General features: G+C 42.7%; 1 protein-coding gene across 9 annotated transcripts in view; it reads left to right on the top strand.

Moving 5' to 3' along the window:
• The window catches only part of EVL (Enah/Vasp-like), a 146042-nt gene that overhangs the window by 68838 nt on the left and 53680 nt on the right, over window positions 1-23524 (top strand). For 7 of the 9 annotated variants that reach the window (XM_040557561.1, XM_040557563.1, XM_040557557.1 and 4 more), the window contains exons 2-3: window positions 8823-8991; window positions 14933-15110. In XM_040557561.1, coding sequence (XP_040413495.1) covers window positions 8823-8991; window positions 14933-15110 — 347 coding nt within the window. Of the gene's footprint in view, window positions 1-538; window positions 758-8822; window positions 8992-14932; window positions 15111-23524 lie in introns of those variants that run through there. The other 2 variants (XM_040557560.1, XM_040557562.1) reach the window with 2 other exon arrangements.

Here is a 23524-nt window from a genome sequence, read left to right as displayed (position 1 = left end):
CATGCAAACACATATGTGGGCAGCTCCTGGCAGGATGGAGATAAAGGCTTGCAACCTCCCAGGGGCCTCCTGCAGGCACTCTGTGGTGATGGAGATGGTGGTGATGGAAAGCCCAGCTAGCTGATCCAAAGCAGTTCTCCCAGCCACTGGTGAGAGGAGGAGAGCACACAGTGCTTACATATCCAGTGGAGCAAATTTTGTCCCGTTTTTGTCCCTTTTCTTTTTTTCTTTTTCTTTTTTTCTTTTTCTTTTTCTTTTTCTTTTTCTTTTTCTTTTCTTTTTCTTTTTCTTTTTCTTTTTCTTTTTCTTTTTCTTTTTCTTTTTCTTTTTCTTTTTCTTTTTTCTTTTTCTTTCTTTTCTTGGAGAGTGAACCTGTGCCTTGAGAAAACAATGACATGTTTTTAATAACTCTGCCACCAATGAGGAAAGGGTGGTGCATCTAATCTTACTCTATATTGTTTGCGTTTTTGTTCAGTAAATCAGCTGAAAGAAGTAATACATTTTTTCTTTAAAGTCCCTTCCCCGCCCCTGCCAAGCAAGTAAGTGTTACTTCCTGCCCTTTTGCTCTCATGATAACGCTTCCATTTCCTGTTTTGGGTTTAAGCCTTCATGTAGGCTCCCGGGTTGTCTTCCTGCCAAATTTGTGTTCGGCCGTGTAATCGGGTGGAATACCCTATTTGGGTGTAAGGGCACGTGCCAGATTCGAGTGTCTATTCCTCCGGGATTACCTGACCAGGTCTTCCTCAATGGCGAGCACGTAAGTACCTGGAATCGGTGCTCTCGATGGCAGTGAGCTCAATGAATGGGGTTAATGGGACTGGATGGAAAGGAAAGCGTGTGTGTTGTTGTAGTACTGGAGATCTGCATTCTGGTTGTAGCCTCACAGGCTAATTTATACTTTTGTAAAATGATAATTAAGGTTTTATGGTGATGCTACATGAATATGCATCTCCTGGCAGTGAGGGAGAAGCAAGCCACGCTCATCCCCAATCTGACACCACTGGCTCCAGAGGAGCTGTCGCGGGTTTATTTGCATTTCTGTGGGGATTGAAGAGAAACCAAAGCTACGCAATGCCAACTTTAATGAAAGACCTTTATGTTGATTTGCTGTATGCACGCATGAGTCTGCCTCTCCTGATTATTAGTTATGATTACAATCCTTAAAAGCCTTTGTTTAAAGTATTGTTCTACCAAAGTATGCATACGGCTGGCCAGTGAGCGAGAGATTTAGGCACGGATTTTCACTTGACAGTTTAGTCTTGGGTTTTGCATGATGTTTATTTTATGAGATTAGTTACTTCTTCTTTTTATTTCTGTAATTCAGTGGTGAAGGGAAATGGTTTATATTAATAGCGACCTGATCTAGTAAAGTTACTTTTTTACCGTTTTTGTCTGAGTGTGTTTATAGATTACTTGGGTTCACTGTGTTTCCCCACGGCATTTGCTTGATACTTATTTTTAGGAACTTCTAAACATTGGCTTGACATTTATTTTTAGGAACTCCCAAAGTTTATCTTCAAGGTGGCATGCGATACCAGAAAGCAAACTGCACTTCATTGCAGAAAGAGATGTTGTGTGAATTGAAGCATGAAGGGAGCAGTGGAGTGGGGTTTCTCCATTAGGAGACAGCAGTGCCCCTGCCTTGTTGGACGTGGCTCTGGGCATCCGGCTGCCTCGCAGTGATGCCACTTCTCTGAATCACTACACTTCCGCTATGAAGTGCCTTTTGCACAGCAGTTTTTTTTAAAATTTTTTTTTTTTTTTTAATTGTTGAGTTGAGATACTGACGACTGGAGTTCCCCTTAGAATCATGTTTCTTATGGTTCAGTTTGCAGAACGTACCAGAAAACGAGAGGTTAAAATTAACTCCACCACGTAGCATCAAAATCTCAGCACTGTAAGCTAAGCAGATGTGCCAGCTTACAAGAGAACAAATCTGCAGCCAGTCCACCAGCCCTAAATCTCCCCTGACTGGCAGATCTGTTATTTAAGTGTAACAGCGGACACTGAGAGGTCACAACTCAGCATGAACTTTCACAGGTGGTGCTGCAGGACCGAGCTGTTGTGCAATGACAGGCCCGTGTGAAACATCCCCTCCGCTGCGTTATCTTTCTGCATGTTATTTATTTATTTTTTTTCTACTTACTTACATCTCCCATGATCTAGAGCACTGAGGGGTGACAGAAGGACATCCCAGTTTCTCTGGTCATGCCAGGATTGCACGGACGTTCCCATGTAACTCATCTCCCAAATCCCGGCCTCGCATGAGATATGAGTGCCTCATAAGCTGTTTCTTGGTTTCCATCTGAAGTGTCTGCAGTGGATGCCGGCAGTGGTTACTGGAGGTGGCAATTCGCATGGGGTATGCCAGTAGAGAAAGGGGGAATTCGAAATGAATGTCTTCATTGCTAGCAGAAGGAAGAGTAGCTCTTAAATACTACTCCTTCTGGAAACAAGTGCTGGTGTTCATATTCTTGTTAATGCTGTAGGTACCATTACATCAATTTCCTGCTCTCTAAAATGTGTATTTATCTCCCAGGCATGTCATGACTCGCTATTTAGGGTCCTTTTGAGAGCTGCTTGTGAAGGAGGCTTTGTACATGCTCGATTTTCTTATAATTATTTAATACTAAACTATTTAGATGTCGGAGTTTAGCAGTGGAGAAAGGTGACGGCTAGGCACCTGCAGCAGATGCTCAGTGCAAACAGCTTATCTCCCTCTGGTGATGCAGCCACAGCACCAAAGGCAGGTCTTCCACATGCAAGCTGAGCAGGAGACCAAAAACCAGCAGTTCCTGTGGGAACTGGACTTTGCTTGGGGTGGTCAGGGCAAGGGCTGCACTGCCAGGGAGGTCTCGGCACCAGCAGGCAGCCAGGAGGGAGTGCGAACCGAGGGCTCCTGACTGCTGGGTCCGCGGGTTCGTTTTTCAAGGGGTCCCAGGAAACGAGACTCAGAAAAGCAGTTGTCAGCCCGCCCATCCATCACCCACACTGTGTTATGTATGGAACTGGGGCTGCTATTTATCTAAGTGCCTGCTAGAAAATATTCAGACATATGCATGTCACAGTGGATCCAAACCACCTCTCTGTACGTGAAGTCCCTCTGGGTTGGTGCTGTCCTTTAGTGTGATCAGTGGCTGAGTGCGCCTGGTTCACTGTGAAGTTTTGCTGTGTTGCTGAGGAAATAAATGAGTTCCTCACTGCTCCGGGACAGAGGTGGGATGAAGGATGGTGGCATAGGGTGTCCTGCGGTTTGGTTGCAGAGGGAAGTAAACTTGGAAAAGGAGGGTCCCGAATGGACTCACAAGAGTGACTGACATGGTGTTGCAGAAATGAGGGTCCCAACGAGAAATGGGGTCACAGGCAGAGCCAGCAGGTTTTAGCTGCAGTGAGCTCAGACCTCAGGTAATGGTGTATATAAGCCTGAGTGACCTGAGAGGCTGGTGTTGAGAGGGTGTCCTGTGGCTTTTGTTCTCTAAATCCAGTCACCAGACAGAAATGCCCACCCGTTTCTACAAAGATACCTGCTGAAACACTTTCCCTGCTTGCAGACCATCATTATATTTGTTGCAGTGAAATCAATTAAAGTCTGTTCAGCAGATAAGTCCAGCAGAGTTTGCAGCACATTTTAAATGCTGCAGGACCCTGACTTGTAGCTTGCTAATTCTGAGGTTAACAGATACTTATCACACAGACCGCACGTCTCCATGTACAGGATTTTTTATTTAAGTTAGCTATTTTAAAGCTAACATTGAGATATTTCTGTCAGCTTCTTAAATCAGCATCAGCATCTGTTTCTTGTGTGTTAAGTTTAACCACACGACTCTAACTTTCTGTAGTCGGACTCAGTGGACGAGTGAGAGGTGTTAAAGGGCTTCTGAGTCACCTTGCACGTTTTGTGTGCTGCAGTTTGGTGAGGTAGGACAAGGCTTGGGCAAAGCAGTATTAACGATTTCTGGCACCAATAAGGATGATTAGATCAGTCCAAAATAATTTAAAATGATTAATTATTTAAAGAAGAGGGGGTGGGTGGGATGGGATGGGAAATGGAAATTAAAAATAAGGTAAATGATTGCAAAAGTAGCTGTTTGCATTTCCTAAGAATATCAGGAGACAGCTTGCTTGAAAGAGAGAGAACTTGAGCAGCTTGAAACGTGGTAGGTTGGTAATAGGTTCAAAGCGTCATTGCTTGATTTCTATTAGGGGAGCTTTCACAACTTATGCCAAGTGATTTCTGCCCCAAGGAAACAGTTCTTCTATAAATATAAAGAATAGTAGGAGTCTTCTGGTCCAACCAGCATGCTGGAGTAGAGCCCACAGAATTGGGTGTTAAACCCTGGAGTTGGTTGGTTGCCATCAGTTTATTACACTTTTTTGAGAGCATGATTCAGTGATCCTCCAAAAGTTGTCCTGTATTGCCATGGCTCTAGAAGAAGGTGTTTTAACCCCCCCCGGACAGGTAACCCCTGGGTGGGCTGGTGCTGCCAGGGTTCAGGGTAGGGCTGGGGCAACCTCGTGCAATGGTGGTCTCTCCTTGGGTCATGGGTCAGAGGTGGGCACAGCAGCTCAGGACCACTCTGTGCACAAGTTGTATCCACAAGAGGATGCCCTGTAAGCAGAGATGGTCAATGTGGCAGCAGTACAGCTTGGACTCTCATGTTTTTCTCAGTCTGGTATGGCAGAGACAAGTGCTACAGACCCTTCAGAGCCCTCTGCCGAAGACTTGCTGTCAACCATTTTGGTTTACTCCCTTTTTTCCTGTTTATGGTGGTTCTTTTTTGATTCAGTTCTGACTTTTTGATTTTATATTTGGATAGCCTCCCGGCCTAGGCAAAGTGAAGACTTTTCGTCCAGCCTTGGCTCCCCCTCTCCCAACTTCCACAGTCATTTCTGTCATTTTGTTCCCCACTATTTTTCCTCTTCCTGTTTAATTACTTAAAGTCATCCAGGTTACAGCAAGAAGCTCCATTAAGGATAATTCACAAAAATGCAGATATTTTCCTCAAGTCTCATACTCCTTTGTGGTTCTTTTTGGCTACGATTCCTTGTTAATCATAAATGTACAAAAAATGAGGAAGAAGAGGGCTATAATCTCCAGTTCTGCAAAGAGGGAAGAGGAGAGACATTGTGGACAAAGCCACCTTCATTGCAACACTGGCTTGGGGTGCAGCCTCCTAGAGCTAACCCCTAACTGCTCTTAAATGTGTATGTGCCTTGAATGGTACTTTAAAGCTGAAGTGACTCATTTGGGGACTGCTGCTGACACTAACTAATAAAGCAAGGAGAATACCGCAAATCTGCATTGCCAGTCCAAGCATGCTAAACGATGCAACTTTTACCCTTTTCACACGTAATTGCCTATGGCAGAAACCCAGATGGCTGAGTCTGCTTGCATGTTGATGTACATAAAAAAATCAATAGGAGAATTTGTAATATTTGGAATGGTATGTGAAATTTGATGAATCATTTGCAAGACTTACCCATTTTTTTGGTAACTTATGTGTATTCTTAGGAAAATAAGGCAAGTTCTAGAAGCTACAGTCGTGACTTGGTGTATAAATGCTGATACATTGCCAGACACTTCTCATAGAGAAGGAATTTGACTATGCACAACAGTATGTCTGAAACTCTGTTTATTACTTGTTATGTGTAGCTGACATAAGTATCAATGGTATCACAAAAAAATAACAGAATTTTTTGCTTGAATCTTGTGAAACCAATGTTGCTTGGTTTACATTTAAAATAATGCAGTCCACAGAGTGCAATACAAAGGTTCTCACTGACCTTCATAAGAGTTGGAGTGAACATTTTCTGGATGCTTTCAGGGAAGCCCTTAAAGCAGCAGTGGGACAATTGTGTTTTTTGTGGGGAAGATGCGACTTCAGGCATAAAGAGTTTACACCTCCACTTAGGGTGAGACAGCAAGCTAGCAATGGGTCCCCGGAGGCATTTTAGGTTTTGAAAGATTGATGAAGTGCTTTGCCGGAAAGGATTCCCCTTGTGCTGTACTTGTTTTATGTACCTTTCGGTTATTCACTGGAGGCCAGATAACAGGCTTAATCCTGTTGCCATTAACTGAATGATGAAAAAACGTCCATTGGACTGCAGGGAGAGCAGGAATTGAGCTTGATGTGTTGCTTTATGTTACAGTAACAATTAGTTGTCATGCATTAAAATATTTCTCCTGGGGGTCTGTATTTCTGTCATGGGCTTTAGAAGGTGTTTTTGCTGCCGTTCTTATGCCTCTGAAGCAAAGTTGCTGCACGTGTTGTAATATCGATATGGCATGACAAATGCCACAGGTAAGGCCCTCATGTCGGTATGGTTAGTGCATTTTCTGTAAGTATGGATAGTCAGTTAATTTAGGGCAATAAAGCTGCAAGGAGCCCTTGGCAACGGTGGGCTCCGAGAGTTCACATGCAGGCAGCCATAGAGTCCCAGACTTGCTCTTGAATAGAAACCAGGTGGCACACTCTCGCTTACTTTAGTACAGCCCTGTAGTGACCAGCAGAGCTTGAGGAGAAGGATCTGTGTCAGGCCAGCGAGAGTGACCCTCCCGGGACAGAGATTTTTGGGAGCCTGCAGCTCACTGGGGCAGGGCCTTGTCATGGCCCTGTGGCCCTGGTGCTCTCCACCGCTCTGGAGCTGGAGGTTGGCATGAGGACACCCGTGTAGCACAGGCCAGTGGGTCACCATCTAGCCACAGTACCACGGATATTGTTTTTAGCCATTCCACTTCCACAGGGCAATGATAATCCAGTGTACTTGCCTATGTGCTGGTTCATTTCTCTCTCTTTCCTCCCCACCTGTGGAACCAAGGCAGAATGCCATTCCTGCCGCTCTGAGGCTCTTGCACCAGCTGGAGGATTAGGCAGGCCGCAGCAAGTTCAAATCCCAGCTGGTAGTGTCAGATGTGTGGAGAGGCTGCCACATGACGTTCGTTTACCTTTAAAAAAGTGATGTTGAGGTATTTGCTGGGTAGGTACACCAGTGAAGGTGCAGATCTTCTCCAGGCATCTCACACAGCACAGCATCAGCAAATGGTGGATGAGCTTGTTCTTATAAGTCTGAAGAATCAAAATATAATGTTTAGTCTTGCGGATCTGAGTATGTTACAGACCACTGCTGTTCCCATGTTTTACGTAATAAAATACACTTTGGCCTGAATTTTCTTAGCTCGGTCTTTCTGGAGATGTCTGCCAGCGTCATTGCTCCCTCTGTAAACCCTGTGAAGAGTTTCAGGCTCTTGCCCACAACCTGGAGGAGGTCTGTGAACTGCTTGGAGGCTGTGAGAGGTGACTAATGTGACGAGCCAAATGTCCAGTGGGCTTTAATTCACGCTGGGGTATGCGTCTGCCTTGGGATCTTTTGGAAGAGCCATGATCAGAAAAGATTGAAAATTGCTGCTGTTATCTACCCAGATCCTCTTAATACTTAGCGTGCTCCCTTTCATTAAAATGATGACAGTGATGGGGTTGAATGGGGTTGGGTTTGCAACAGTTGGTATCATTTACAAGTGGTGTCACCTGGCGCGGTGGCAGGGCCGTAATATGGTTCAGTACCACCCGAGAGCTTCTCCTGTGTTCATCTGACCGAAACCAAGGCATTGCTGAGAGAAAATCAAGACAAAGAGCTGTATGCAAAGGGGGGAAAAGGGATTTGTGTGCAAAATGGCTTACCACGTGATAGTGCATTGCTGAAAAGTATTTAATACAGCTTGGGCTGAAGAGGGGAGGTATGCATTAATATATATAGTTCTGAAGTTAATAGGGTGGCCACAAACTTAAAATTTTGCAGGAGGTAAATCCTAAGAGTTTTATTTAAGCCTAACATGCAGTTGTTGAAAAAAACTTATGTTCAAAGATCTCAATTCTCCAAAATTTGGAGGGGTCGTTTTTATTTTGTAAGGAATTCTTATTTCCTCTGTTATAAGAAAAGTGGCTGGGATTTTCGGAGAGCAGGAATTAAAATCCTGACTGCCATTCCAAAAATGCCACCAGTGGTAACCGTAAAGCACTACGACCTGTATTGGGTCGTCACCTCAGCAGTACTTGCCGGTGGTATTTCTTTCATGTGAAAAATGCACTTTAGCATTGATCTAGTATTATATCACTAGTGCACAAGCAAGAGGTAAAGAAATGATGATTTTCTGTGAGGCCACAGAACCTGTAAATTAATGCTCTGTTAATAATGGTTATCTGCTTTAACCCTGAAATGAAGAAATCTATGGAGTCCCATTTTCTTTGCTGTCAGGGTGAAGGCACCTGTGTGTTTTGCACCGCATATTCTGGGTTGTCTGAGTGCGTCACCGGGTCTGAGCATTAGGCGTTAGCTGGATTAACGTAATTGATTTCTTCAGTTTACCTAACTGGCTTTTGGTTCAAGGTCTGCTTGCTTCCAGTTTTAAATGTGTTACTCAGCTTTGCATGTCATGTTTATTTTGTCAAGAAGCTGTAAAATATTAGTCAGTTTTCATGCAAATGTGAATGGCTTCGCTTGCCAATAGGTACATAAAATAAATAGAGCATTCATACTCTTGGACAGTTTTCATAAAATGTGTGCGCTACCAGTTATTCCTCGGGGCATAATATTTCTATATAAAATAGATTATCAGTTCAGCAGCATACTGGAGTTTTTTAAGTGTACAAACACATACGTGCAAGCTTTAATTTAACAGGCATATATTCAAAGGATTAGCAGATTTATTATAGAACATATTTTAAGTGGTTCTGATAATTTCTGTAGGTTTTTTTGAGGTGTTTTCGGTAGTAGACAATGAATTCACTGTTTTTTTCTCTTATTTTGTTGGTTTTTCTTTCCAGTGAACAGAGTATTTGCCAAGCTCGGGCTTCAGTTATGGTCTATGACGATACCAGTAAGAAATGGGTGCCAATCAAACCTGGACAGCAGGGGTTCAGCAGAATCAACATATACCACAACACGGCCACTAACACCTTCAGGGTAGTTGGAGTTAAACTGCAAGATCAACAAGTGAGTAACTGCATTAAGTTTCCTGTAAATGAACCTTTGGTCTCTTTAGATACCATCAGTTCTGTAGTCAGTGAAGTCTAGCAACATTTCCTGCTCCCTGCAAGATGTCTGTGAGTTCATTTACTCCACACATTCAGATTTTGTACAATTTCGTGGGGCACAGAATGTGTCATGATTTATTACTGTTTATTTGCAAAATGAACTTTTGGCGAATGTGATTTTGTTATGTTCCCCCCTATGTTTTTGCTTGTGAAATTTTATTTCATTCTGCTGTGTTGTTCACAGCTCCCCCAAATTTACTTTTTGCTCACTTTTAGTGCTAGATACACAAAAGAAAAGCAATAACACCTTGCGCTGCTGTGCATGGGTGTCTCATAAAGCATGCTTTTTGCATTGCTGTGATAAGCAATTAGTTTCTCATAACATCCTTATCACATTTTGAAGTCCTAGATGCACCCTGTGACCTGATTTACGGCAGGCTAAGCCCACAGGGCCTCCCTGGGTATTAAGGGAGATATGTGGGATTTAGATAAGCAGAAGTGGGATCAGAGCCTCCTCGGCCACTGCAGCCCAGTGACCACCTTGCTCCTGGGCACCAGGCTGTGCATGCCATCAGCAGCAAGAAACCTCATGGCTATACCCAAAATAAAAATATGCTTGTGTAGAGTAGCGGTGCTATCCTGTAGTCCTGTGGTTGTCATTTCAGAGCAGAAGTTTGAGAGTTGGGGACTTCCCCCACGTGTCACAGTGGGGATGGTGCAGCGGCAGCAGCCCAGGCTGCCCCGGCTGCCCTCCTCCCATGCTTGCCTTGTGCCATCACGCTGGCGGGAGGCTCAGAAAAAAAGTGTGCAAGTGGTTTCCTGGCAGGTTAGAGAGTGGCAGAGCCCTGTGGGAAAGCATGGCGAGCACCTCACCTTGCATAAGGTGGTCAAAGGGCTCCTGTGGCAGGGAGAGTTGGGTCCGGGAGCAGGAGCAGGGCACCACCACCTCCCAGCTGTCAAAATGTTAAACTGAGCAGTCTGCTCATGGAATGTTTTTTTTAATTTATTTATTTTTTTATTTAGCACATATTTCAGCTCCTTACAGCACACTATTGAAATATCTGCAACATCGTTTGCCTCTGTTTTATCCTTCTCAGTAAGCAAAGCAATATATTAATGGAGCTTCATTTTAAAAATAGAAGATATTTTTGAAAATGAATGAAATACAGTCACTGCTAGTCACTTGTGAGAATCAGTACTGCCTCTGGAACAGGCTGTGCCGAGTTATTGCATTGTGTACGCAGCCAGTGAATGTAAATGATATTCATGTGAGACAATCTAAGATGCATCTGAATAGCCAGTACAAACCAAGCAAAAGTCATAATGTCTGCATATATTTGTATGGAAGACTTTATATGCGTACCAGAGGTCTGTCTTAATCAGAATATACAATTTATAGATGTAGGTTATATTTAAAATTCAAATCTTGATCTGTATTTTAAACATATTGTATATTAACTGTAATGTTCTATTTGCTTGCAAATGTTCCTTCTTATGAAGAGCTGCATGCTATCTAAAAATCATCTCAATTCAGAAGGAAGCGGTTATAAAAAATAATTTTCCTAGAGTTTGAAGACTAAAAATGCTCCCTCAAACAAACAAAAAAGCACAGGTTGCTTTAGTCACTTAAAACTGTCGAAAAGAAAATACCTTAAACACTATTACAAAAATCTAGTATCATGAAGACAGCAAATGTTCTGAAAGTCTCAGATTGAGAATTTGATATATTTTATGAGAGTCTCACATGGAGCCATAAGCTTGCTAAGTATTTGCGTTTAATGAGAGCAAAAGTGAATTTCAGTTAAAATAATTCTCTGTACAAGCCATTTCATGCTTGCTCTCAGTTTGTGCTAAGTCACGTTGAAAACAAGGTTTTATTACAAGCTGCTGTTTTTCAAGGAACGACATATTTTTCTGAAAGGACCAATCTTCAGCTAATATGTGATTTCACATATAATGAAGCTAATGAAGCTACACAAATTTCCAGGAGTTGAGAAACTAGTTTAAATATGTAACGCAATAATACCTTGTAGGAACAATTTTAAGTTTTATTACATACTGTTTGGCAAGGCACAGACTAGACTAATCTTCATGATTTCACCCGTGCCTGTCTTTAATGTTTCCCTTTTAATTTTTGTTGTTTTATATTACATCTTTAATAATCTTTCTCTTTAATTTTCATAATTTTTTTTCATGTATCTCCTGTAGGCTCCTTTTGTCATTTTTTTTCAAGTTTCTTTTCTGTTTCCTAGCCCTTTTCTGGGGCACACGTTAGAGTTTATGATGCTCCCTTCCCATTCTGTTTACCTTGTCTGTGTATATTTTGCTTTCTGGCTGGTGGTGTCTAAAAAGGTGACCACAAAGAGGGATGTTTTTTAGAATGGCAGAACATCAGCGTCATTCTCACCATCGGGAAGTGGTCATCAGACCACTCGTTCCCCTCGTGTGTCGGGATGACGTGCTCGCCGCGTGCTTGCATGCAGCAGTACTTAGCTGCAGACCGGCAGTCCATGAATTCCCCTTTCTGCTCCACGCAGATGGGCACATTTGCATAGGCTCACACTGGCATGAGCAGTAATCTTCAGAAAAACAGAAGTAGCTTTTTGAAGCTTTGGAGTAGCCACAGAGGCCAGAACTGTTTGTTTTGAAGCTGCGGCCAGGTCGGTATTGCAATCACTTGATGTCACGAGCTTTCATGTCTCCGTGCAACCTTCGTTTTCTCTTAGCGTGTAGCCCAACAGAGTCACAAGCAATTTGCTGCAACTTGCAGCTTGCCAGCTGTAATTGTAACCTAGCCTCTTACAAAGGTGAAATGTGTTAGCTTCAGTCACCGTGCAAGGCTTTCAGAAAGGTAGGAACGTACAGCTGGTCCATCTCCATGGCCTGGCGACAAGCAGGAGCTTCCCAATGCACGGTCATGATCAGCTGAGGGTTTGAAGTGGTGATTTTACATCAAGTGATTTCAGCTCAGCATGATCTCATTGCCAAAACGCATGTACTGAACACATAGGTGGGGAGAAGGGTGTAAGTCAAACGTGAATCATGTCTCCTGAGGGCTTTGTGTATTGATGTGGCTAAGATGCGAATGTAAAAACAGGGCCTTGGGGAAGGTGGGACTTTTTAAACTTGAGCCTAAGCCAAACTTGAAATGGGGACAGCATTCTTGTGATATAAATTAAACCACATTTTTGAAAAAACAAGAACTAATTAATTACCTTGGTAACTTACTGAAGTCAGTCAGGTTTGGGCCTGCTTGCAGAAATAGAGAATCTGGCCTCAACTGTAGCAGTTGTTAGTTGCTGTGCCACAATCTCTGTGTTTTAAGCAAACACACGACTGCTGCCCATGGGAGGAGTTAGCGCTGGAGCACAGCAGAACCCAAGCTGATAACAAACTTCTGGAGCATTTCTTGCTCTGGAGAAACAAGCAAATGTCTTCTTCTGTGTTGATAAACAAGAGTATGGGCTGTAAGACTTGTGCAGGACCTCTGACCTTGTGGTTATGGTTACATAACCAAGACCCATCATGATATGGAGTCCTAAGGCACCCTTGATTCCTTCTAACCCTATTACTGTGAATCCTGTCGAATATCACTATCGTCACTGCTGATAATTCAGTAGGCTACAGACTACAGTCAAAGGGAACACTTCTCATTTTTGATTTTTTTTTTTTTTTTTTTATAAATCCATGCCTGCCCCAGAGAGTTTACATTTGAAACTGAAGCAAAGTTATGAAGGAGAGTGCCAGATAGAAATGGGGCAAACATTTTTTTTCAACATTAAAGTGATGGAATATTGAAAGGCATCATTGTATTAATATTATGGACAATTGGTCTGTGAAACTCCTTGCCGTACAGTATAATTGAAATCCAGAATTAAATAAAATTCAAAACAATGCAGATATTTTTATCAGTAACAAGACTATTTGTTTCAGGATAGAAAATATTAAAATGGGTTTGAAAAGAAAAAAAAATAGCCGTATAGAGTGCCATGTTTCAGCTTTAAAGACAAACTCTGAGTGAAGAGTTACAGGAAGACCTATTTGTTATTGACAAATCCATTACTTCTTTCTGCAAGATTTCCAATAAGATTCACCAATTCAGCTATTATAGACTAAAATTGAAGACAAAGACTAGGCAAGATGAGCTACTGACCTGCTTAGCATGGCAGATACTATTTTACCAACATATCGAGCTTTAGAGTAAAGTTTCCTTAGAATACCTGTACAAAACCCCCTGTGCACCAAGGAGTGGGACCTTGTTAATTTTAATTACAGCTCCAAGGCACACACTTACCATTGTGTGCCTTGAGGAGTCTCAACACCATCTGTACAGGTTGACCTCTATGCACTTGTTTTTAACAACGGCAGGAGAATCTATCCTCTTTTTCCTGTTCTATAGGAACATTAATCAAAGGAGATAAATGAAATTCAGGTTGGTTTATATTTCACTCCCCAGTTCAGTCTCCGTTTTGAGTTTGAAGACAGGTTTTACATGTGTTCATCTAAGCATCCTGATGATTTATGAAGGTCAACGTTCAATTCTGTCTTTACTCAACTGAAGTGATCAAACCCTCAGAACAAAGCAGATTCTGAGTTTCTTGAGTAGATGTTCTGGGAAAACAAGTTTTGAAAAGTTTACCTGACTTCTCTTAAATGACTTTTGGCATAGATTTTTACAATTTCTGTCTGTCTTTATACAACAGCACTACACCTTCTAGTGCTCTTTGGACTTTAGTAGTGCTAGCTTTGAAACAGAAGATCCCTTTAGTAGGTGAGAAAATCTGACTTTGCAGAGCCTGGAAGAAGCTGCACAATCTTTCTACAAATTTCTTCAAACGTACTGGCTGGGCATTCCCTTGGGTAAGCTATTCAGAAGTTGTTAGAAAGCTTAAAAATTGGTACACGTTAGAACTGTTGGGTTAGTTATTCAGGCGTGAGTCTATCTGGTGCTCTGGAGAACACTTGGAACTTCAGGCTCTCCCACCACGGCTCAGCGGTAGGATAGGGGTGGTGTCACCATGTTTTAAGAGAAAGCAGTTGTTTAAGCCATTGGCAGCAGGAGTGAGTTCATGACTCTGCTGTGGTTGGAGGGACGTTGCTTTTCCACATCGTCCTGGCTGGGGCAGGTGGCTTCCTGCGCAGCACGTGGGGTGTGCAGTTCCCATTTTCAGGGGACCAGCTCTTGGGAGCCCGTGTTATAAACTTAGGTTGGGAAGGTGCCGGGCAGCACTGCATCTCTGTGTGCCCTGCCCAAGGGTAAACAAGGCATTTTATCTAGCTGACTAAATCATACAGAACACCCTTCTGCTGCAGTCACCCCTTCCCTAGAAATTATAGCATGTAGAGCAAGGGAGGAGCTGGGACAGGGAATATTTAGTTGGGTTTGCCACTGCCTATCTGATCCTAGACAGAAAAGTCTCTCAATGTAAGAAGCTGGTGGTGATCAGGCACAGGGGAGGAGGGAAAAACCAGAGCCCGTGCAATGAGACAAACATTTATCTGCTGTAGTGGAGGGCCAGTGCGAATCTGTCCCTTTTCCTGACAAGTGCCGATGATTATCCCCCAAAAGATGGCAACAGCTGCTGGCACTGGCTCTTGAAATCTGTCTGCAATATACACGCAGCTTGTATCCGGGGCAGGTGCTGTAGGAAAACATGAGCAGGTAATAGATTTTGCAGAACTAGCTTGCAAGTCCCTGAGGCTGGTTTGAACTGTTACAAATCTCACCCACACAGGCAGGTCTTCTGTCATCCAAGTGCATGCTGCCTTACCATACTGCCATGGAGCAGCTGCCATAAGAATGTCACTACCAATTTAATTAACCTTTACCAAAGGCTTTTCCTTTTCCCCACTGAAAACAGAACTCTTTTTAATTTTCACCTTTCTCTTTCATATCACAGGTAGTGATTAATTACTCAATTGTGAAAGGACTGAAGTACAATCAAGCAACACCTACCTTTCATCAATGGCGCGATGCACGGCAAGTCTATGGCTTGAATTTTGCAAGCAAAGAAGAGGCTACCACATTCTCCAACGCAATGCTGTTTGCTCTGAATATCATGAATTCACAGGATGGAGGTAAGTTAGCAGCCACCATGCTCTTTATTAATCTGTGACATTTTTATGATGATTCTTGTCAATCACCTGATGCAGTTGTGTTGATGGTATGTTGTGATAAAAAAATATTACCCTAAGAAACGGTTGGTCTCTGGTAGACCCCCTTTAGCTCAGCATTAGATGTGGTATGAATTGTACATGTTTTCAGGTTTTATTCTCCTTCCTTCCAATTTTTCATGGTACCTCAACTCACAGTAGGAAATCAATGGCTATTTGGGAGTGCCTCAGCAGGCAGGTAGCCCTGCTGATTTCTGTGGATCTATGTTACCTGTAACATGGAAGAATAAAATGTTAAATAAGTAGAAGCTAGGGTAAAATTAGGAACCTTTTATAAGAACTTCTGAGGTAGAATACAGAGCTCATATTTCCAGTATGTCACGTCTCGGCTGCAGCTGACTGTCCCTGTGGCTCAGCTTTGAGCATCCGTTGTCTTGATTATTTGGTAAGGTAAAATGTAAAGGCTATGCTCTGGACATTGACTGGTGTTACTCATAACTATTGTACTGACTGTAGTTGAGGTTTGTGGTGAAGTATACTATTCTGCTAAATTGCCATTGCAACAACTTGCAAAGGCCCGGACTAATGTCCCCTTTTCTCAGTGGAAATCCTATTCTGGTATGCGATGCCGAGATTAAGTACTGACCTCAGTAACACGCCTAGGACCTCTTTGAAGTTCATGGGCTGCGAGCAAAAAGCAGTCTTCATGTGGTGCCTTTTTTCCTCAAAATGTATACCACAGCCTTGTTTTTGTTTTGAAAACACAGTAATACAAGGTTAACGTCACTTGCTGCCATCCAGTTCTTGCAGCAGTGTTCTATGGCATGAGGCAGCAGCCCTCCAGAGAAAGCAGAGCAGTAACTGTCCACATTATACCAGTTCCAAGCACAAAAATATCCTTAAAACGTTTATCGTTTTAGTCTCCTGAAACACTCAATGCACAAATATATCTTACTAGGTAGTATACTAATAAGGTTCATATTTTTTCTTTTGATATATCCATTCATGCTATTAAGCTGACAAATGCTAAAGTCATCAAAGAGCAATTCTGTTTCCAGAAGTAGAGAACTGAATTCTGCCTTTTTCAGTTGGCCTTCTTCGGCTCTAGTTGTGCCACAGCAGGAGAACTTCAGGAGGAAGTCTGGCCAACGCTCCCCAATACTAAGCTCGTGTGTATCTGAGTAGTGCAGAGCTCTTTGGCTGCTAAAGGTCTCTCATACATGCTCAGCCCTGTTAGATCACCAGGTGAACTCCAAAATTCTGATGCTTTGCTTATGGTCTTGAGGTTGTGATTGGCTTAATGTCTATGTTGAGAGGCTTTTTGCAAAAGCCCTTAAGTTTATATATATTTTTACCTGTCTCTTCCCCTCAGTGGGGTGGGTTTTCTTTAGGATTTTGAGGTTTGTCCAGAGAAGCTCACTGAGGAAGTGTGAGTTTCAAGATGAGAATTTATTGCTGTTATGCTAAAGTGAAAGAAACTGTCTTAAAGTGGACTTGTCTAGAAATTTCAGTTGTTAGCTATTCCTAACAAAGCATAACAGGTATTTTTAAGAAAGAATATTTGGATACTAGAAGCACTATTAGATTTCTGTGAAGTTTATGAATATAGAGTAAATAATTATTTGGATTTGTTTCCATTATTTTATTAATTAGAATAAAATAGTGTTATATCGTTAGTATACCATAGTGTTTTTAATGCTTTACATACACAAGGTTCAGACCATGCTGAAGACCTTCCATTTAAAGTTTGTACTTGTCATATATACAGACATGAATTGGGTCACACAGACGCCAAAATTTCCTGCTTTCTTTAAAAAAAAAAAAAAAGAGAGAAGAAATAAAAGAAAAAAAGAAAAAAACTTTGGTAAACAATCGTTTTTTAGCAGTGCTTTTCTCTTTTACACAAAACGTTTAAGGTTTCAAAGATTGTCAGCTGTCTCATTAGATACAGCTAAGGCTGTCTAAAACAGGAATTTCATTTAAAGGAAATTTCAGCTTTTTTTTTTTAACCCTGATTCTATGAAACAAAGTCCCCAAATATTCATTTTTTATCAGCTTTTTTTTTTTTTAATTCCAAAATGTATTTTTTTCATGTTTCTCTTTAAAACTATGAAAATGCCATTAGGTCATACCGAGACAATTTGGCAGTGGTAGTTGTACCTAATGGTTCTACATGAAAATAGTAAGACAACTGAAACAGACTCTTTTTCTTGGTTGTTCTTGACGATAACTTCTTAGAGGTAACGATCAGTAATTACATTTATTAAAATTGGGAAACAAAATAAAATTTCAGAATTTTACTGACTCTAAAAGGAAAGTATTTTTACTCAAAGCTTCTTTTTTCTTACTACTTTGTGCATAAGGGACAAAATTCAACTTTTGTACCCACTTGTGTGGCATATAATGCTAACTTTGTCAGCATTAAATATCTTGACGCTGCACTTCTGCCCTGCTGTATTCACAACCTCTGTTTGTCTGGGCCGCTTCCCCTCGCCCTGCTTTCCCCAGGCAGCACACGGGGCGTAGGCGCAGTCAGCAGAGGCAGAGCACAAGGTCTGGGAAGGCAGTCGATGCACAACCACGGACATGGCAGCCTGCATCCCCCTCACCTTTGTGTTCCCCACACCACTGTGTGATGCTGGCGTACAACAGATACCTGTTCTCCCTTAGGACTTTTATGTTATCATAATTTCCCAGCCATTGCAATTGTCTCAGCATGAGAGTTGACAGCAGAAGTGTGTAATGGATATAAGGTATGAGATGTATTTTCAGATCTGCTCTTCCAGGCTCATACTGCATATTGCTCGTATTTGTGGGCATGAATTCACGCAGGCTCACATATCCATGTGCCTTTTGAGGCACAGCCCCTGCCATCCATTCTGCTGCCTGCATGCTGCATTGGGGTTGGATTTTTCATGTGCAAAAATCATGAGAAAAAGAAAAGCATTTATTATATCCATGCATCCATGTATAGGGTTTTGCTCTTGTGCAAGACAATCTGTCTCTTGTGGAGACAGATTCCAGGTTTGAGGAGTGTATTTGTACACACAGAACTGTTCACACTAATTAATTCCTCAACTGAAACCACAGAGTTAAACAGAGGTGTTCGCTCTGGCACATTCATCCTGAAAACAGCCTATCGTAGCTATCTGCTAGCTCTGCAGTCTGGGATTTGCTACGTACACTACTTGGGACGTGCTATTGTTTATTTGTTCCATATATCCCCACTGAGACATTGCTGCATTTAGGCACTGCTGATCTTGTAGCTGGGCACAGGTTCTGTCTTCCATCTCCCTTCGATTTACTGCCCACTTGTATAGACTGAAATGAATCATGTCAGACTACAGCAGAAAGTCTGAGGCATGTCTTCAGCAGATGTGGAGTCAGGGTGCTGTAACTAGATGGCCATTTGCGAAAATAACTAAGTCCTGTTCACGAAGCAATGGTGTGGGTTTTTTTGAACGGCACATTACGCTGAATTGGAGAGTTTTAAAAAAGTTAGCAGTTCACGTCTGTGGGAATTGGAAATAATTTCTAGGCAGCGCTGACTTTGGCATGAATGAGTCACTTCAAATGAAGACACAGTTCTGAACTCGTGCTGAGAATCGCTGTGCTGTCCCACTTCTTTACGAGAGAGCCTCGTACACCACCACAACACATCTCTCTGCGCCGGTCGCATGAAGCACTAGCGAATGCTAAGCCAAGCGCTTCATTAAGTGCTTAAGGTTAAGTGGGCTGAATCAGATCCTAAATCCGGCTGCTGACTCACAAGCCTGTGTTAATCTGGGTTGCGTGTCGAGATCATCCCAGGGGAGGGATTCCTCCCAGGAGTATGATGGCCCACTTTTGGGAAAGTTGGGAGGAAAGCCATAGCCAGAACTTGCTGCCAAGGCTTATTTCTGCAGCGGCTGAACTCACTGATGTTGGCCGTTTCCCACGTGTCCAAATTCCTAGTGATGTGATGGGAGCTGCATCCTCAGGATGGGGTAAAGAAAGTCCTTACAATTCTGGAACTGAATGCAGTATTCATCTCAGTCTTGTGCTTTGTAAGGATGCTCATTATTGTGTTGGAAATAATCTAAAATGATATAAAATACGAAAGAAAAGTAATAATAAAAGTGTCCCATCCTTCCTTGAGAGGTTGACTCACTGAATCACAACTGTTTACCTGCCAGCTTGTTTATATGCCTAATTACTTTGATTCCCTTATATGTCTCTTTATTCTGTCCTCCTTTACAATAAAAATGCAGAACTGGTTCTGAGCCAACCTGCGAAATAAGAGCAAATGATAACATTGACTTGCTCATTACCAATCTCTTGCTTACAGTTGTTTAATGGTGTCATTTAGCAAGGCCATTAGCATGACAAATGGCTTCTTGTTAAATTGTTGGTTTGTTTTGTTCTTGTTTTTTGTTTGTTTGTTTGTTTTTCATGGGAGTCCACTTTGTGAAGCCAGCCCTGTTTACTGGTGTGAATTACTCGATGCAAGGAGTGTCTCTGTCCTACCTTGTCACTGGCAGCTGGATATCACTGGGGACGGAGCAGCATCCCTTCTTGCCCTGCGTTTTACATGGATCGTGCTTACAGGCTGCGTGATGTCTGCTAAGCAGACAGGGTTCATGTTCTTTGGGGCTTACATCCTCTTAGATTTAACAAATGCAATGACAGATGACAGCGCAGCACGGTTATTGGAGCAGGGCATGAGGTGAGGATATCAGCAAGTGTCTTGAGCTTCTGTGGTTGAAAGACTAGGTACATCTTGGAGAAGAACAGACAGTCTTGAGATATGCAACCTACTGGTAAATTGTGTAATGAGTATTATATATTATAGAATTACTTTTATTTTCTTTCAATATCTTTGTCTTGGGGACTTGGGCAGATGTTGACATACAATATAAGAAAATCATTGCTACTCACAGACCTGACTTGACCTCTGCAGGAAGAGCATTTTGGCAGCTGGGAGGAGTCCTTCCCACTCCTTTTTTTCTGATTAGTAGATCTGCTGGCTTTTCATGTTCACCGTTACGGATTATTTGCAATTTCTCCAGCTTCCTTTTCCATAAGTTGGACTTGATTCAGTTTTTCACTGTTTGAGGCCTTTTTCAGTTCCTTCAGTTGTTCCACTCTTTCCCTAGTCCAGACGTGACTATTTCCATATTGCTGGAAGGAAGTTGCTTGTACAGCACTTTAAGCCCTCCAAAATAAGGGTAGAAACAGAAGAAAGCATTGATTCATCAAACAGCGATAAACTGGCAGCATATAGCAGGATTCCTCTCTCCTGGCTAGATGCCTGAAGTATTTGTAGTGTTTCTGTGAGCATGGGATGTGTGTGAAGATTACGGTGTACCAGATTTCAGATGAAAGACTCTGTAATTTATTGGATATCATTTTGTAATGTTATATTCAGCTCATTTTTCGTTAGCATTTTTCCGACTAGTCCTTTGGCTGTATTGGTCTTCTACAATGCAGTGGCTGGTTAACTTGATAATATTGCCCCAAGACTTCCCAGCACCACAGAGGACACGGTGTGGGAGGACAAAAGACTGCGTCTTCATTACAGTCCTGCATATTACATAAAATAACTCATCAGTAATGGAGGGGTCCCACCACAGAGTACAGTGACCATTTGCAGCCAGCTGTTTCCAAAACCTTTCTGGCGTAAAGGGATCTGTGCCCCATGCAAGGCACTTCACGTAATGCGCTGCAAGCTGCTTTCCCACACTATCAGGTGTGTTGGTGCAGATTATAAAACACTAAAATGGTTTGTTCTCTGCATGTTGTACTTTTAGGTGTGCTGATAGCATCTACAGGCTGATGTAACCTCCTGTCGTGTGGGCATTGCTGGACTGCAAGCATGCCATTATGCTGCAGGTCTTTTAACCGAATCATCCCAGAAGTTGTTCCTATTTATAATGTAGGCAAAGAGAACTTGTAAATAACAAACTTCTAAACTTACTAGTGTAAATATGATCCATGTGGTCAGATGCCCAGCGCTTGCCAAAATAGCAAGCCATGGGCAATGGTTAATTGGGTGCATGTTAAAAATACAAAAAGCTTTTGCTTCTTTAAAAACCTAAGCTTTCCTGGGGGAATAAATCTTACCCAACTGTCATCTTCCAAAAGCACAAGAGAAAGGTTTAGAGAAATGAAGTTTCACAATTTTTCCAGCCTCATGCTTACTCCAGTTTCAATGTAAACTTCAGCTGCTCAGAAATGCACTGCAGATGGGGCAATTTCTAATCTAACTCGCTGTGCTTTTACGTCAATGAAGAGGGGGAGAAGGGAATTCGAGCAAGATGATGACCTTTTTCCTTTCATCTTCTGCATTGCTTTAGCACTGGGTCTGTTCTGGAATAATCCACCTGACACAAATATTCTTGTAGTATATTGCTTACTATAGGAATAGATACTTTCAGATGATCGTTTGTGAACTGGGCAGAGATGAGGTGTTACACAGCAAACAAGTGTGAATTTTCTTGAGCAGCCAATGAAAGGTACTCTCCTGCTGGTGGCCCAGTGCATCTTCAGTGGTTCCCATCTCTGCCTGATCCACTGAGGGCTGGAGTCCCCTTTCGACCTAGCTGAAAAACATCAGTTCAGGGCGTAACAGCTCTTGTTATGTCTCGCTCTGAAGGCTCTTCCTTTCCGTGCTGATGGAGATAACAGTCCTTGTACAAGCCCACTGCCCATGTTTCCAAAATAACCAATGCTTCTCCTCCTGCCACTATGGGCACTTGCCTTGCGAGCTTCCCCTGCCTGCAGAACTGCTCCGGTTAGGTTGGGTTTTCCAAGAGGGTTATGTGGAATTTCTAAGAACTTGGGTACTCGACATAAGTTGAGCCCACATTAAGAGAAATGTGTTTACAGCCATTCCAAGAGAAGCAGACCACACTGGTGTGCTAACACCACCCTCACAGTGCACCCAGAGCTGGAAGCACTTGGCCCAGCCAGAAGCGGAGAGGAGGACTGCTTCATCTGCCGTGTTAGCTTGGCTCCAGCTGAGCGCAGCGCAGGAGGTGGATTGCTTACTCATGAACAGATAAACTGGGCTTGAAGTCTCCTTCCAGCATTACAACTGTAAATATCACTGCAGTTATTCATCTCCCAGGAAGTACCAAACCGTTATTTAGTTATTCTGCTGTTAAGAAGTAGGCATCATTTCTTCCATTCAGTTTTTTAATCCCCCAGATGGTAGGCAACCATGGCAAAATGCTTTCCAGAGCAGTGAAGTGCTCTCCTGGTGTTATGCTAATAAAACCCCGTGGCACGTTACTTGTAAACGTCTTAGCCACTTTCTGCAGGATTCTCTTATCCTGCCCTCACCCATCTCGAGCAACAAAAGGTGCCTCTGTTCTTTGAAGAGCATAACAAATCTAACGGCTCTTGAGGCTCTCACTGATGTTTTTTGCTGTGCTGAAATCTTCAGCACTAAATGCAAACCACTTCAGGAAGGAAACTGTGTGGGGAGAAAACTGCTGAGAGATTTAAAGGAGACTTGTGCATGTTGAGAGAGGAGAGTCCTGCTAGCGAGATCCCCTAGCACCATTGCCCTCAACCCTTGCTTTTCTGAAACTGGTGCAACCTGGCCAAGCTCCCAGAGCTCGGTGGCAAAAGATGCAGTGTGGCTTTGTCACTAGGCTCTTGTAAGTGGCAGAAGAATATATTAGTTTAGAAAGAAAAAGGAATTCCAGGAATTTGAGAAGTGTAGTAATTTGCATGTAAGCAGCGTGGGCCAGATTTTGGCCATTGATCTTTTAGAGACTGTAAGATGTCCTTGCTCAACACGCTGCTTTATCTCCCCCGCTGGCAAGGGCTCCTTTTTTGGGGTTATTCTGGGCTATATACACACCGTGTCCTGTGTCAGGCAATGGCTGTGCCAGGAGCTCAGCCTCGAGCCACCAAAGTGCAAAAGTTGTCTTTCCCCTGGAGATGCTGTGACTCAGAAGCGGCTCCGTGTCACTCTCCCTCCTCTGCATCCTCTTGTCTCCCCAGGGACGTGGTGGCAGAAGAAGTATCTGCCACCAGTGTGTTGCCAAGCATAACCTCGGTAGAGGGTGACAGGGTGGGATGTCCTAAAATGCCCGAGGAAGGTAGGTGCTGGTGGCCCAAACAGGGCACGGTCCCTTGCAGGATCCCAGCCTGACTACTGCACTCTTCCCCTGGTGCATCCATTTTCAGTCTCTTCTAAGTTGTGCAACAAAAAAATGGCTTTTTGTGATGAAAACAGTGTGTTTTTTTTCTCTTTACCTTTTCCAATGCCATACTTTGGCATGCCAAATCTCAGTGTGTTTTGTTTTGTTCAACACTAACAGACTTCTGGACATTTATTTACTGGTTGGACATCTCATTGCTTTCAGTGAAAGAGAAATTGCTTCTTG

The sequence above is a fragment of the Cygnus olor genome, chromosome 5 (genome assembly GCF_009769625.2).
Source record: "Cygnus olor isolate bCygOlo1 chromosome 5, bCygOlo1.pri.v2, whole genome shotgun sequence".
In the NCBI taxonomy this organism is placed as follows: domain Eukaryota; kingdom Metazoa; phylum Chordata; class Aves; order Anseriformes; family Anatidae; genus Cygnus; species Cygnus olor.
Note: the sequence above shows the minus strand (reverse complement) of the source record. Positions and strands in the feature narration are given on the sequence as shown.